The sequence below is a fragment of the Tauraco erythrolophus genome, chromosome 16 (genome assembly GCF_009769465.1).
Source record: "Tauraco erythrolophus isolate bTauEry1 chromosome 16, bTauEry1.pri, whole genome shotgun sequence".
Classification (NCBI taxonomy): domain Eukaryota; kingdom Metazoa; phylum Chordata; class Aves; order Musophagiformes; family Musophagidae; genus Tauraco; species Tauraco erythrolophus.
This window is the reverse complement of record NC_141480.1, coordinates 17,251,985-17,268,904: the sequence shown is the minus strand read 5'-3', so window position 1 is coordinate 17,268,904 and position 16,920 is coordinate 17,251,985. Positions and strand designations below refer to the sequence as shown.

General features: G+C 35.7%; 1 protein-coding gene across 1 annotated transcript in view; it reads right to left on the bottom strand.

The window, feature by feature from the left end:
* DOCK2 (dedicator of cytokinesis 2) overlaps positions 1-16,920 on the bottom strand; it is a 194,581-nt gene that overhangs the window by 112,755 nt on the left and 64,906 nt on the right. The window contains 2 exon segments of the mRNA XM_086621891.1: positions 6,188-6,283; positions 14,275-14,423. Coding sequence (XP_086478017.1) covers positions 6,188-6,283; positions 14,275-14,423 — 245 coding nt within the window.

The window sequence follows — 16,920 nt, the reverse complement described above, 5'->3', positions numbered from 1 at the left end:
AAGCCTGAATAATGTATTTTATGTTTAGCAGAATGTACTGCAGATCTTTTCTTAGAAGTGACTCTGGTTAATTAGTTCAAACGTTGCCAGAGGATTCAACAGATTAACCCCTGGATCCTATTTTTCTAAATCATATTGTATTAATTGTGCCATGTTAGTTTAAAAAGTCTGTACACTTTTTGTACACGTCTGTGTTCCTTGAATTCTTACAGTGAATTACACACTTGAAAAAACATGAAAAACAATTTAACAGATTAAAAACAATTCAACAGATTAATTTTGTCTGGAATAACTAAGTTTTTTGATAAAACTAGTCTTCGCTTAGAAGAGAGCATGCTATGTGACATGGCTTAATTTCTCAAAGTTCTAAAGGACTGACAGTTTTATAAAAAGTTTTCATGTTAAGTTCAGTCAGTACAGAAAGGACAGGCACAAAATCATCATCACTTTAGAGGCTTTTCAGAAGAAAAGCCTTATACAAATTTTTACTAGCAAAAAGAATGCCTTTTGTGAGACAAACACTCTTCAATAATAATTTGTGAGTATAACAAAGATAAGAAATTATTACATAGAACACGTCATTATACTACATTTCATACATGTACTGCTTATGCTGGTATGCCAACAGCATTCCTGTTTTGCATTCATCCCTATAATTGATATAATGAAGGATTTGTTGGTGTGTAAATGTTTTTTGTGTATTAAAATAACATTTTAAGATTAATATCTTCTGTGATAAAGGTATAATAATAAGCAATACCAACAGGTGTAACACTAGAAAAAACAGTAACCTTTTTTCTTTAGTGAACTGATTTTCAGTATTTTTTTATGATATGAAAGCAATCTTTTTGTCTTTTTGTTAATAAGCCCAAAAAAAGCTAACCTTAAGCTGTCTAATCTTGGTTTTGCATACATAACGAATATGATGTGTGCAATATATTTTCAAAGGCTCCAAATTATTCAATTTAAACAAATCACAGTATTTTGGTTTCTCACACTGCACTAATCAATTCCTGGGGTCAGTAAAACTATGCAAGAACATAAATGCTCCATTTAGTTTAAACGAGTCCAACCAAAGATAGTTGTAAGTAAAGCTCTAAGTCTTTCTTATGACCTGAACAAACATCAATACTTCTGAAAAACTGGAATATACTGATATAAAAGGTTACAGGTTTTCTACTTTAATGTCTGCTCTTGATGGAATTCAGAACTGTAGATAGTTTTTAATCCTTAATGTCCCAGTCGAAATTAGCCTTTGTTTTCCATACTTCTCAGTTAGTTGTTTTTCAGTTCTCATTCGATCGGTACAGTTTGGATTATACACAGATGGATACGAAATTCCCCTTTTAACATACGCACACACAGTAGTAGGGAAGCACTTGAGGTATCTAGGCGAGGCGATTCTCAGCTCCCAACCCTGCAATTTAACAACACTCACTCATCTTTCAGCCTACCCTCTGTTCAATGTTTTCCAGTTCAGCCCCTGCAAGACATCTGTTTTCCTTGAAAATATGAAATATGAAATTACAGTGCTGCTAAAGCACTGTCCTTCAGAAAGGTTGCCCCTAGAGTTCTCTACTTCAGGGCTTCAGTACAACAAAGGAGTTTTTTGTTGGGTTTTTTTTTGAGTCAGCAGTAGTAGCAACAGCCAGTCAAGTTCTAAAATATATATTTAAGATCCAAATAAAAGGCTTATCTGGAACACAGACAGAACTCCCTCATCATTCTTCTTGCAGAGGTTCTGACTACCATGAACAAAAAACATGCAATAGTTTAACTGAAAATAAAGTAGAACTATGCCAGAAGTAAATCATTCCTACAAAAGAATAAGCATCATAGTTTCACAATAAAACTACATCTACTAAATGTGAGAAGTTATTATACCCAGTGTTCTCCCACAGTACATCACACACACGGGCTTTCTACATGAAATCTTCAAGACAATATTAGAGCAAAAGGCTATTTGTTACAATAAAAGGTAACTGGGAAAGTGTCAGTCACAGTACACATCAGCCGCAGTAGGAGGGCAAGACTGCTTACTCGCTACATGTTCTGTTGAGATTTATCATAGAAATTTGTATATCTTAGCAACACAAAATACCTAAAATTTAATAGCTTTGTAACACATAATTGAAGAATCTAAGCAATGTAAAAATGTAGCATGTAAGCATTGCTTTTTGATTTTTGTTTAGTATTTTAATAATTAATTTTTAATTCTTAAGGAAATAAGTAAATACTAGATACAAACTATGAAATTTATGACGTCAAAATCAGAAAAGCAACAGAAATTGGTAAATCATTAGAAGATAGTAGCACAGGCTTTAAAAATTTTTCTAATTTAGAAAATTACAGTGTATACCTAAAGCCAGCTCCCAGATTAGGAAACAGACATTAGAAATACAAACATGCTCTTAAATAAAATTTTTAAAACCCACAAAAAAAACCACAAACCAACAAGAAAAATAAAACAAACACCAAAATCCAAAACCCCAGATACCTGACAGCACTTGCATACAAAATATCATAGGCTTCTCTGAAAGACACATTTAAATGACAACTACAACACGCTATTTACAAAACACTGCACAGAACATGGCATATTCCAAAATTACTGTATTTGAAATTGCTGCTTTATGGAGTCAATCTAACTTCCTTGAAAAATTCAGAATGTATGAATAAAATACTGATTTCTCTGTCATGTAACAGCAGTTCATGTAGGGCTTTTTATAGTTTTGTGCACTATAGCTCTTTCGAAAAAGTCACAATACTTGTATGTAATTATGCTAGCTTAGATCCAAAACATCTTCCTAATGAAATGTATTATCTAATGTATGTTTTGTACATTTCTAGGTTCTTTAAATGTGATGTTATCTTTTGCAATAAAATGAGATATTTTTCTTAGGTTTCAGGAGTCAATAACAAACAACATCTAGATTACAAGGGAAGTGAACAATTGTTCTTTGGAAAAGCAAAATGAATGGGAAATTAATAAATAGGCTTTTCATGGAATCATTCTGTAGCTTTTCTAGGTAGAGAAAGGATTTTCATTTGAATTTGAATACTGAATAAAAAAGCTGTAACTTTTAGCTAGACTGTGTGTATGTTTGAATATATCCTATTTTCAAACCACTGCAGCTCTGCAAAATGGTTTCTCTGGTCATTAATTCCCCAAGAAGTATTGTTTTTTGCAGAAGTATGCGATCTAGAGTAGCTTTGGTTAACAGAGCACACTCTTTACTTTTCAACAAAGTCTTTATTTGTCCAATATCTTACATAAATATTGCCTAAAAACGTTTCTGTATAACGTAACTACACTCTTTTCATCATGCCAAACCAATCCTGTGAACGAAACCAAGTCTGGGAGTACCAAAGGAAAGCTGTATAACGTATATGGCCAATTTGTGATATTTTTGTTTACCTAACGAAGCCAATTTCAAAAACAAGTACTTCTGTAGTCTACATGCTTCTGTACATTGTACTTCTACAATTACCACAGTAGGACTCCACTGCATCACGACGTCTTTTAACTAAAAGTCTAAATCTCATAAAGTATTCAAGATACAGCTTGAATACCCATTACAGCCAATAAACTTGTGTCTCTATTACAAGTTTAGAAGCACTTTCACCATTACAAACAGTCGAGGCTTTTTTTTTTTAATAGTGAAAATAATCAGGCAGCTGTTAGAGCCTTCAACTGCCAAAACATCACAATGAATGAGCAGCATTTAAGTAAGTCTTCTCCACAGTAGTTGCAGAAAGCCAAATTGCTTTTCTAGCACCAACATCTCATCCTGAAGGAAGTATCTCCTCCTTAACCTGACTCTGTCTAGTAATTAAATGAACGAAGCTCACAGCATGCTGTTACCAGCTAATCACAAGGCAGCACCTTCCCTTAGATTCAACTGGCCTCCTAGCAAGAAAACAAAAAAGCAACTGTAAACCAAAATCCACTTAACTGCTTGTCTGCCAGCAAGCCAGAAGATAGTGAGAAGGACACCTGAATATGGAATTGAAGCTGCTTATCACTGCCAGAAAGCAAAAAAATTCAAGTAAATAAAAAAATCAGTACTCTGTCACGCACAAGACATTTAAACTAGCAAAGAACTACAGGTCTTGTAAAGAGCAACCACTAGTTTTTGTTAGTATAACACAGCACTAGCATCGTTTTTCACACCATATTCTAATTAGAATATTTGACAGCAGAAGATAACAAAAATATTTGCAATATTTAGAAACATAGTAACAGATTTAAGAATCTAGAGAGTAACTTTCTGTTCTCCTGGAAGTAAATAACCAATTTGACATGTCACTCGTATCAGGTACACAGTCTGACTGCAGCTACTCTCTCTGTCCCACCTGTACTCTGAGAGTTCACCATACTTGTAGCAACTGTAGCTCACCTAAGCATTCTGCACATGGCCATCATTTCTGACCATCTGCTTCGTTTTTAAAAGATCAAGCATTCAGGCTTTCAACAATCTTGGCCCTCTCAAGAGATTTTAAAGCAAACCTGGAAATTAACTGAGTGAACTAAAGGCAGTAAACAGAGAATGAAACAAGCTTATTTTGCCCGTCTTCTAAATGCAAAGGACTCTTTTCTTCATTACAATTTCTTCATGTCCTATGTAAAAGACTAATCTGTTGAGAGCCCTTGTCTCAGCTCCAGGAAACTTATTGGAATTCTACTTTGAAAAACCTTTAAAAAGCCCAATATACACATATGCATAGGTGCTTATGAGCAGTATTAGCATTCAGATATCTGCATCTCAAAATTCACACTGGATTTAATCTTTTTTGGTAAAAAACAGCTGAACAAGTTACAACAGATGAGAGGGAAAAAAAGAAAAACAAGTAGATTTTCCAAGACATTTCAATTGACTGCAACCAGCTTCTTAATGGTTTCCTAATGTTCACTAATAATAAGGATCTTTTTTGCAGGATTACTAGTTTCATTTTCCTTCTTCATTTACTGTTTATGGTATCCAGAAATTCTCCTTAATAGACTGATTACATCATCTTTGACACTCATATGATGCTTTCTGTGCCAGTACAGAAAACATTTTCAAATACTGTAGAGAATGGAAAGGTTCACTGGGTTGTCGTTCAAAATCTCTTCCTGTGCCGGAGGGTTGTGCACAGACCAGACTGGAGTTCTGGCAAATGGTTAATGATACGATTTCTGAAACTTGCAGATGTATCACCAGAGAGTCTGAAGCAACCATTGGCAAATATCTCCTCTGAAGAACTCAGTTATTAGGAGACTAATCATTAAGAGACACATGCTCCGACTGGAAATGATCTAAAACTATTATTTTAGGTTTTGAATAGAAATGAACAAGGAAACCAAGTACATTTTAAAAGACACACAATGTACCTCTTGTAGCCAAAACAAGAACTAAATTCTGCTCATGATTTTGCAGAATAGTGTAAATCTCTGAAGACTAACAATAAATATACATCATCTCTTAAATGCACAGTTCTTAAGGGCAAGTTCCATAATTCCCACTGAACGCAACTGTCTTGCATTCTCACAAATAGTCTAAATCAAGAGGACTAATCATGACATACATAATTAAATCTAAATAAATTGCATAATCTGTCACTGAATATAACTCTCAAACCATGGAATTCCCCACAAAAATCTCAGGGAGTGCATCCCCAGATATTTTCCCTGTGCGCACAGGGAACCATCTTCTCCCTCCAGAAACAGAACCAGAAACAGCAGCTGTTCCATAGCAACTCTAACCCACCTACAAGTAAAGCACATGGAAAAACTGGGCGAAACAGAGCATCCATCAACTATGTTTATAAGCTATTCAGAATAGGTATTTTTTTCCCATTTTACTCAGTCATTTCCACTTTAGATTAGTAGAAACACTATCTTCAATGTGTTACAGTGTGCCTTCTATGCGGGTTTGTAAAATATTCTTCTTTTTGCTAACAGCAATTAACTCCAAATGTAGTATTTGTTTTTTTACAAAATGCACAAATCTCACAGCATTCAGCTACACTTCAGAAGACACTACAGTGGTACAGTTGAGTGAAAAAAGAGTAAAGCTTTACACCTTTTATTTTAAATCTAAAAAAGTCTACAAACAAGGACTCCATAAATACTATCTTTGCATTTTTTCAGGGTAACTATAAAATTACTTTGAAAGCATTAGAAATACATTAAAATATTACTCACAATTAAGGGATCATCTCGTCCCATTGTAATAACGGTTCTGTTCACTGAGCGTAATAACTGTACCATTACTTCTTGAATATGGTCATAAGTTGATGCCTGTAAACGGAAAAAAAAGTTTTTCCTATTAAATCTCTCTCTCTCTTGTAAAAGAAAGAAGAAACCAATCATTTCCATGTCAACAGCTCAAGCTGTATAATACAACCACCCTACTGGAAGAATGACACTAATTCTCCTTGCTCACACTGCTTCTTAGTTCCAGCAATTTCAGTGGAATAATCATTTCAAGTGGCACAGTCCAATTTTAGCCCTATCTATCCCATACCGGTTTTTGTTTCAAATAGTCACTTCAGAAAAACCTCTGAGATAAAATGGCACTTTCTTCCAGTAAAACATAAACATGCTTTGCCACACAGCAGAGCAAAGTCTTCAGGCTTACGCAAAGTTGTAATCAGAAAGACACTTTTCATTCAAAGAGCAACAACCAGAATCTTTTGGCCTCTATGCTGCAGAAGCAGCATCTCTGTGTTCTCCTCGTGAAAGTACTGGCACAGTTGACCTCACAGAAAGAAAAGGAAAATGGAGCCTTTCACTGGATTGCTGAACAGCAGCAGCCCTTGGCACCAGAGTATCTTCACTCTGGGGGTGTTTTATAAGACAGCTAGAAACCAAGACATCATTTGAAACATTCTTTGTAAAACACGTCATTTTATTGGACTAAAAAGCTACACAAGCCACTCCTACCATCAAGTATTTCTCTTTCCAAGACTGTACTCATGTATTACAGATGCATTTAACTGTACCACAGATTCTTCACTACTGTTTCACCATAGAGTAGTTGCTGCACCCTGCTTGAAACTGAGAACACAGTACAGAGCAAAATAGGAGAGAAATACAGAGTAGGATGGCATCTCATAAGAAGCCAGAAAAAGGAAAACAAGCAGACAGTTGTTGACAGCATGAGGAAGAGGGGACAAAGACTCAAAAAAGATGAGCCAATCATAGAAATGCCATCAACGTTCTTGAAATAGCATAATTTCTTGGACTAGGAAGCATCCTGAAGAGCTCCCTCTTATCCACTGCCTCCAGGACCTGAAATGCAACACATTTCAAATCCTACTCTTCTACTGGAAACACTAGTGAAAACTACCGGAAAAAATATATTCCCTTCAAGTATTGTCTTTATTAGAGTTTGGACATTCTCTACTTAACAAATACAGCTTACACAGTGAAAAAAGGAGGAAACAGCAATATTGAGTACACAGACACGGAACTGCTTGGTAGCCTTACAATGAAAACCATCTGCCTGCTACAGATGTTTGCTGTTTTCAGCAGGATTTTGTGTTTCTGGGAAAGGCTTCCTATTTGTTCTCTGAACTTGAATGCTTTCCGTAATCACTAGCATTACTGTAATGTCAAATGTAACTTTCAGGAAATAATTAGTTTTAGATAAACTACACTAGGTAAGTTTTTGATACATCTTCAGAATATACTGTTGATGAATGTTGTTTTATTTACAGACGTCTACACAGCTTTTCTGTCTCGCTTTCAAACCTTTTTTGTATATTCTTCTTTAACTTTGACTATAGCAATATATTTTATGATTATGCACTTCTTTGCAAAAACCAGTTTGCCATCTCTTATTCCAGAATATTGCACTTATTAAGTAATTTCAAGGTTTGCTTTGAAGTGTAGAACATTTGTTACCCTTATGTATCAGGGTACCAGTCAAAATTCAGCATTTTCTTTCAAACAAGCTGTCTTGACTGTCGAAAGAACATATCCTAGGACAGTAGAGGACCTATGGCAAGACAACTGCCATAAAATATGTGATTTTATCAAGCTATCAGTTAACACAGCCGTAAAGGAAAGGTGAAGCAACATGGAGTACAACACATTTATACAGCTATACACCTCATCTCTGAATTTTTCATTTCTTATTTACATGAATTGGAAAATACAAACATGAAATTGAGAAACTGCATTATAAATTAAATGGATGGGTGGATGATCTACTTGAGGATATGGTTTAACGGGGATTAGGGATAGTTGGACTCGATGATCTCTAAGGTCTTTTCCAACCTAGAAATCTATGAATCTAGGAATCTATGAAATATAGCAATTATGTATATAACTTTATCTTAATCATAAACCAAGCCCCTTCAAGTTATATCGCTACGCCAACATCAGCAATTTGGTTCAGAACAATTTTGAGGCAAATCCGGTGTCACTTCTATTTACCATGTACCGCTCTGAGTGGTTTTGTTGCACACTAACTGGATTAATTCCAGATAGAGATAAACTAGAAGCTCCTTGACAGTGCTAGAAGTGAAGGCATTAAGCTCTTGATCAATGTTTGGGTCACACCAATATAAGGTCCTCTGGTGTGTTCCTGAACTGTTTGCCTTCAGAAAGCTGAGCCATATGCACAATGGAGATGTTGGAACCCCAGTATCAGACCGGATCTTACTCACTGCAAACTCCCCAAACCATGTACAACAGATTCATCAGGAGCCCCACAACAAATCACATCAATCTAGTGGCACACTCATGCTGTGACACATTCCTTGCTAAGGCAGACATTACCATTACTACACAGCCAAGAAAAAAAAAAAAGCACAATTAAAGGGGAAGCCACATTAAACAAAGTAAACACGGTATAGAGGTTTTTTTGTTTTGCTGATATTTCTTAATATTAATTTGAAGGCATGCAAAGTTACCTGCTATAGTAGTGGCTACCTTCTAACAACGGTCTCTAAAAGCACCAAAACTCACAGCATGTAGTTTGCAGAGAGTATTCTCTTTTCACCCAGGAAAAATACTATGGCTCACTGGAAGAACCACAACATCTAAATAGCTTTCTGGTTAGAACTCTGCCCATGAAGCCACCATACTAAATGTAGAGATAAAAACTGGCATCTCAGCTGGAATTTTTATCTGCGCTGCTGCAATAAATATTCTATGATTTGGCCTCTGTTATAATTCAAGATATATTCATTAATCATAGCTGTTCTTATAATACTGATTACCACTACAATTAAAAAAAAAAAATCAACAGCCAAAAACTGTAAACTATGTAGTAGCACTTTGTACGCTTTCCTCGGGCATGGGAAAGTCACTTGTTCCTTAGTTTGCACTTAAAAAAAAAAAAAAATCCAAGATGAGGGCTCCACTTCTTTCCACATGTCAGTACGTGCCATACCACTATCAGCGACAGTTCAGAATATTACATAATCATTTTTAACATTTCGCCATGACTCCGTTATTGAAGATGAGCTCTACTCTGAATTCACATGCAGCACATAACATACCTTTTCTGGCAAAAATATAATACATGCTCAAGCATGCAAATGTTCTTTTCTGCTAAGCCTTTGAATTTTCAGAGAAAGGTCAGCAAATGAAGTAAAATGGTTTCTTTATGAAACTAAGACTACCTTTCTTCTTGATAATCTAAGAACAATCAAGCAGTCAATACTGACATTGCTCACTTAACAAAAATAGTGTTTTCACACATGGCCTATACACAAGATCTCAGCTTTTATTTCAACTAACAGTTTCCAGCTTCAGAAGACAGTCTAGCAACCCACTCTAACATGCATTTTCTTAGATCATATTTCACTTCACAAAGATGACATACGGGTTTTAGTGAAACCTGGAAAACCGATCATTTGGCTGCAGTCCATTTGGTTAAATATAAGACTTTTCAGAAGCTAAATTAACAACTTGTACCATATATAAATGTTCCCTTGGAAAACATGAATTGTACTATTCCATTTAATAGAACATGATCATCAAAAATGTATGCTTGTCTTCACTGTTGAAAAAGATTTGCTAGGTGATGCTCTCCTATGCATCCAGTTCTATAACTTCATGTTCTCCCTCTGACATACAGACAAAAAAGAGCATACATAAAAAAATAAAGATTTTAATTTATTTTTTTTAAATCACCTAGTTCATAATCATGCATTGTTCTGACAGAAAATTGTCTGCAGAGGAACTTAAAGTAACTGGCCCTAAAAGAGCATGCAGGGTCCCTGATTAAATTACTTCGAAATTCTCTTTTGCTAAAGTCTTACAATCTGCCATAAGTTAGGCCAATGCTTTAGAAATTTCTGTACAATTCTAAAATGCTTCCAGACTTGTTTGCTAATATAATCAACAGCTGAAAATTCAGCTGCAGATTATAAATCTCTGTTCCACTTGTAGTCTAAGATTTTATTTTAGATTCCAAGAGAGTTTATAATCACATTTAATCATGTAAGCACTATAATAAAAACTTGCTATGATACAGTAAATATTAAACTATAGGATGTATATCAGATTCAAGATAAAGTCACCTTATGAAGGGCTGTCAGAGGGCACACAATGTTGTTGTAAGGGGGAAAAGGGAAGGTTTTTTTAATTAAAACGGAAACAAAAAGTCAGATTTCACCACAACCTTCGTCAATGTCTGACTTGCAGTTTTGAGCTTTAACTGTATTTCACAGGTGCTGAAAGCTATGAAGCTGATTTCAGACATGATTCAGTCAAAGCAATGTGATCTATGTCCAAAAGTTGTTTGGTGTAGAGGCAATTTAAAATCAAACATAAGCATCTCACCCAGATGCCTAACAATGACTGTCCATTCATAAAAGTGAAGTCCTTCCCATAAACCAGTGTTCTTAATGTACTTGCTACCTGCAGAACCCAGCAGCTAGACAGCAGTTGAAGAGAACAGTGTTTGAACACAAGGATCTGGTGATTCATATGCTCCCACTCGCCAGACAATGTAGGGCAAAACAGTAGAGCAGAGCTGGTAATATCACAATACCTTTTTTTTTGAACAAAGAAAATATATTCTTCAAAAACTCTGTAACCACAGTATCAATTTTGACCACACAAAATATAAAACAACTACTGCTGCTTCTTTTCTGTTCTTTGTGTATATTCTACTTCTGGTGATTTTCACAGAACAAATTCAACGCAAAAATATCAAAGTTACATTTACAAAATGTTATACATACTAATCAAAACCCAGTTTTCTCTATTGAGATGGAAAAACAGAAGAAATATGGATGAGATGTCAGTGTTCTCAAGACAGAGTTAAGTTTACAATTAATTTTGTAAAGAGTGTTTGCCACTAATTCCCGAAGTTTTCTCCTCCCGCAGGTCAAGTCATCCATTTTCCTATAAAGATGCTAAGAGATACAGGAAATTAACTGTTCAACAGAAAATTGCATTAATCTTAAGGTTCAAGTGCAATCCCACAAGAAATCATTTGGTTAATTACCAAAACAATTCTCTGTATCTAGATCACACTGCCTAAAGGCATTCTGAAGGAGACCAACTAAATAACATAATAATCTAACCATACAGCAAACCTTTTCCATTTGTGTGTTTGACGACAGGACACGGAAAACTCTATCTTTGAAACAAGATTTTTTCACTTCAGCTGGAAAGTAAACATCTATTTTTGCACTCAAGAGAAATCTGCACTGTCTTTTAAAGACAAATTACTGCCTGGTGCCTCAGATACTGCTGTACTGAAGGTGTTCCCTTCCTTTGCTCTTTTTTTCTCCTTCAGATAAGTCATCTCTGAAGTCATGTCATCTCTTTAGCACTAAAGCAGGACCAGTGTTCAGCATAGCTAAAAACCTGAGACCGTGACCCACAGATTCTCTGTCAAAGAAAGAAAATACTCATACTGATAGTCACACATTTGCTGTTGCAGTTAAAAAAAAAAAATCTCATATTTAATGACATATACCTTAATAGAATATATTCTAACATTCATATTGTCTCTGCTCAGCAATGGTACTACCAGAAGGCACACTAGGGTATGTATTTTTCTCCACAGAAGCATCTGGTTCTTTTGTTGATGTCCCAACTATTCTACAATGTTTCTTACACTCATGAATATGATGCCTCCAGAGGGGTAAAAGCACAGAACGTGTTACACGCTTTTAAACAACATCATTCTACAAATACTACAAAATTTTCATTGGATTTTTAAAAGACTGAAATCCAAACCTGTGAAGAGTACAATCACTCAAACCACTGGAATCCAGCTGTGTTTAAACATACACATCATACTGATCAGTGGGGAAAAAAAAAAAACAAAACCAAACACCACCCTCCCCCCCCCCCCCCATTAAAGATAACATTCTGCTCAATGGTGAAGTGCATTCGATTTTAAATATAGCTAAGCATTTGCCTAAAATCAAGGGGAGAACATCTGAAGGAAAAAAAACTAAGAGCTTTTCAAAAGCTCAGTAGCATCACACTAAGTAGTTTTCAACTAAAATGTCCCCAGGCAAAATCTAAAGTATTTGTTTAATTATTTTTTAAGCCCTTGAGGCATATGCAACGCATTCGCAGAACTGTCCAAAACCAGCAGTTACAAATCTCTCAAACACAGAATTTACTGAAACAAACATTTGCTTTTCTTCAAGTAATTTTGCACTTCATTTTCTTATTTCTTATAGATATTGACCTTATTTCTATAGACATTTCTATAGGCGATGTATTAATTCAGATAGAGGTCACCCTTCGTTCCTCAAGTTTTATGTCTTTACTAATCCTGAGGAATAAAAAAAAATAAAAAAATTAAGAAAAAAAAAATCTATCTACACTTCAAAATGGTTTTTTCCCCTTAAGATGGAAACTTACCTGCATTTCCAAAAATGAACAAAAATATTTATTAGCAAGAATTCTGCTTAGTTACTGGTTTTGTGCCAAAAGTCAAACTTAAAATATTAATAAGACACAGGTTGAAAGGGGTGTTCTTCTTTAGAAATAGTAATTTAAGAAATATATAAAATGGGATGCCTTTTAAAAAAGCCTTCACTTTCAAATGTTTCTTCTCTGGAAAACAGCCAATCGTGTTACTACGTCATTCTGTATATATCAGTTCCTACTCTTGGAAACTGGACAAGTTAAAATCTACAAAATATTCTTCAGACTGCACGGGGCTACATATTTGCATACCAAGCTGTTCTGCATACAGCAATGTTCTCACTCACGAAAACGTGAGCTACAAACCCCTGTTTTCAGTAGATGCTAACAAGTCTTTGACAGGTCAGCTACTGTCACTATGGACAGCAACTGCTAAGTTTGAAAATAAACTTAATTTATGTGGTACGTGTGCAGAAAGTATTAATCCATCTTGCTTTACGACTGTTTCACCTTTTAAAGTACACAGTAATGAAACCAGTTTACTACACATTACAGCCCTATAAACTTGTAACTTCACTCTTTGCCTTATCATGCTTTCACCATTTCTCTTATGAGTTCCATTTGAAATTCAAATGTTCCAATAGCCCGATAATCATCATCTTCTATCAATCCCTCCCAAGTGCTTATGTCTAAAACGATGAGGAAAAAAGCTCATAATACACATGAAGAGATTGCCCTGTGCAAACAGAGAAGTCTTTTCAGTTTCAAACTCAAAGATTTTTATGAAACCAAGCAACATGCTGTAATGATTTCATTAGAGGTGCAGGACCTTGCACTTGGCCTTGTTGAGCCTCATGATGTTCACATGGCACCACCTACCGAGCTTGTCCCGGTCCCTCTGAATGGCATCCCATCCCTCAGGAGTGTCAACCACACCACTCAGTCTGGTGTCATCGATACCATCAACACAGCTGGGTGTCATAACATTCTCATTCATTTCAGTATGTATTTCACTGAACTTTAACAGTCACAACTAAAAGTGCCTAAACCTCTGCTAGAAAAATACACAACAGTCTCACCGCTTTTAACAATGCTGTGGTGATTTACAGCAGCTGACTATTTGAAGATTATAAAATTGAGAAATAAAAAAAAGATAGTGTAGATTTCAGTACTTCACCTTTAATACCTCAACTGCCCTTTAACTTAACTTTATTAAAAAGTGCCTGGGCATGGCAAGGGAGTTGGAACTAGATGATCTTTAAAATCCCTTCCAACCCATACCATTCTATGATTCTATGAAAAATAGGAGAAAAGTTCAATTTGGCACCGACTTGTATTAAAAATTTAAATGAGATTCATCAGCATCAATAATTTACTACCTAATCAGCTCAGGCTTACTACAGGCTTGGGCCATCTACATCATCATCAATACTTACAGGGTCTTGACAGCTCAGAACCTCCAGGATGCTATTGAGTAATTCAACACAGTACTTCTTCTCTTGGACCTGGAGCTGCTGATCATCCTTCTGTTCCAGTAACTCCTTCAGCTCTTTTGTAATCACAGGAAGCAGAATGTCCCTGCATTCTGAAAGAAAGTAAATTATCTTGAGAAGAACTATAAATATAATACTTGTAAATAAACCCTCACCCAAACAGTGAAACACAATATGCTTTAACAGCTACAGTCCCTTCCAATGTGAAATTGTTGATCTTCCAACCATGCCTCAGGGATACAAAAATATCACACAAGTTTAAGAGTAAGTCAACAGTATTTCTCATATTTGAAAAACACAATTTCCTGATAAAAACAACTTGTTTCAGTTAAATTCTGAAGGCTGTCTAGCTTGTCCCGAACACCTAGAGACATGTTATTCACTTTACATACAAAGTACCTGGAAATAAACTATGTTTAAGTAGCAACAGGATTTTAAGTTAAGAAAAAAACTACACTTATTAAATTATTCTTTCTGAAAATAAGACACAAATATCATCAACAGAACTGTTGTATGTGCATAATTTTGAAACATACCTTCAAAGACCACATAAAAGAATGCAGACAAGGAAAAGACTTTAATGCAAGGCCTATCAAGTCTACGAGAGCAAGAGCTATACATACATTCATCCTTATTTAAATCTAAGGGAGCTGACACAAATACTAAGCTACATTTCAATCTCACACTTACAGACTTTTTAAGAAAGAGGTGCTTATGAGAAATGTCAGGAGAACAAGATACACAAATCTGAAACAACTTCCATGAAGGCACTGTCTGTCTAGGAATAAAAGATACAGAAGATTTTTTTTCCTAATCTATTTGATACATGCCACTGTGTGATCTAAGTAGCAACTTAAGTGTACAGTGCTATGTAATTAAAGAGAGCACAGCACAACATCTGCCCCTCTACTCAGCTCTCGTGAGACCCCACCTGGAATACCGTGTTCAGCTCTGGAGTCCCCAACATAAGAAGGACATGGAGCTACTGGAGCGAGTCCAGAGGAGGCCACGAAGATGATCCGAGGGCTGGAGCACCTCTGCTATGAAGACAGGCTGAGAGAGTTGGGGCTGTTCAGCCTGGGGAAGAGAAGGCTCCGGAGTGATCTTATAGCAGCTTTCCAGTACCTAATGATCCTTATTGCAAAAATCGCTAATCAATGGTAGCATAGCAGCAGCTTGGTGCATTGCAAATGACCAGTTACTACTCTGCAAAAATAGAAAATGGTAGTTGACTACTGATAACAAGAAAGCATGAGCACACAGCAAGAATTTTACAGCACACTGCTGGATCTTGAGTCTTTGGAAAATGAATGGAGACTGTCAGAAAGTTAGGAATAAAGCTACATCTCTAAGTATATACCTATATATGTTAATCATGACATTTTCAGGGCTTGTCATTTTTTCAGTCATAGACTCAAACACCAAGGTTTTCTCTACCACATGACATCAAAATCATGACTCTAAAGACAGACAGAAGAAACCTATTTCTTGTCAACTCATTCCATAGCACTTGCACAGCATCTGTAGAGAAGCAAAAAAAATTTTCGCATATATTTCACCTGTATGAAAACACACATACAGCAAGCACTGAGGGATATCCAAAGTTCAATTTCTCTTGTTGGATACCCGCTCTGCCTCAGCCCTGTCCTCCTTTTCAGATGCTCTAACTGCACACAAAATATGCTGAAGGAATGATTTGTCACAAGCTAAACCCCTCATCTTTCCTATAGCACTGTGGATCCAATACACTAACCCTAATGATAGGCAATAAAGCTCATCTGCATATAATTTCACTGTACATACTTGTCTGCAGTTATAGCTACATCTATACATGGTAGCATTTTGTGTCACAAGTTCTCTGCTCTGAAGTTGCTGTGTACAAACTTCACTTTTTATAAGGATGCATAACTATCACTCTAACATTTTGCAACAGACACAGTAACAGCTATAATTAATACAACAAGAAGGTGGACATATTTACACAAATACATCCAACCTCTAACTAATCTGCAATTACATGCCATAGGAATACAGATTCCAAATCAACAGCATGCAAGAAATTTAGCTGGCAACTGTTTTGTCATAACTACCATTCTTAAAATTAGCACCTTCAAAAAAATCAGTAGGGACTGCTATGCCAACAGGTCTGTTCATAACAGCAAAGTTCAACATCATACCAAATTACATGACACACCAGCCACTTCTCACTATTCACACAGAGAAAGGAATGGTATATAGACATACCAGTCTCACTTCTGCCAGGAGAAATATGCTTACTGCCCCCTCCCTCCAAAATAATATTCAGCTCAATTTTTAAGCTGTTGAGATCTCTCTTGAAGTGTCTGACAGTTAGCAAACATAAAAATTCGCTTTGGGTAGCTTTTAAATTTACAGGAAGTAACTGTATAATAAATCATAATAAAAATCTATACTTCATGAGCTTTATTTCGAAAGTAAAGTAAGAGACTAGGCTGATGAAAGCCATTGATCAAGGGGAATCCTGTATTTTAGCTAAAATATGTTTTAAATTTGTACTCATACAGAAAAAAGCTAGGACTTCAAGGTAGGTATTATGTGTATATTAATCAC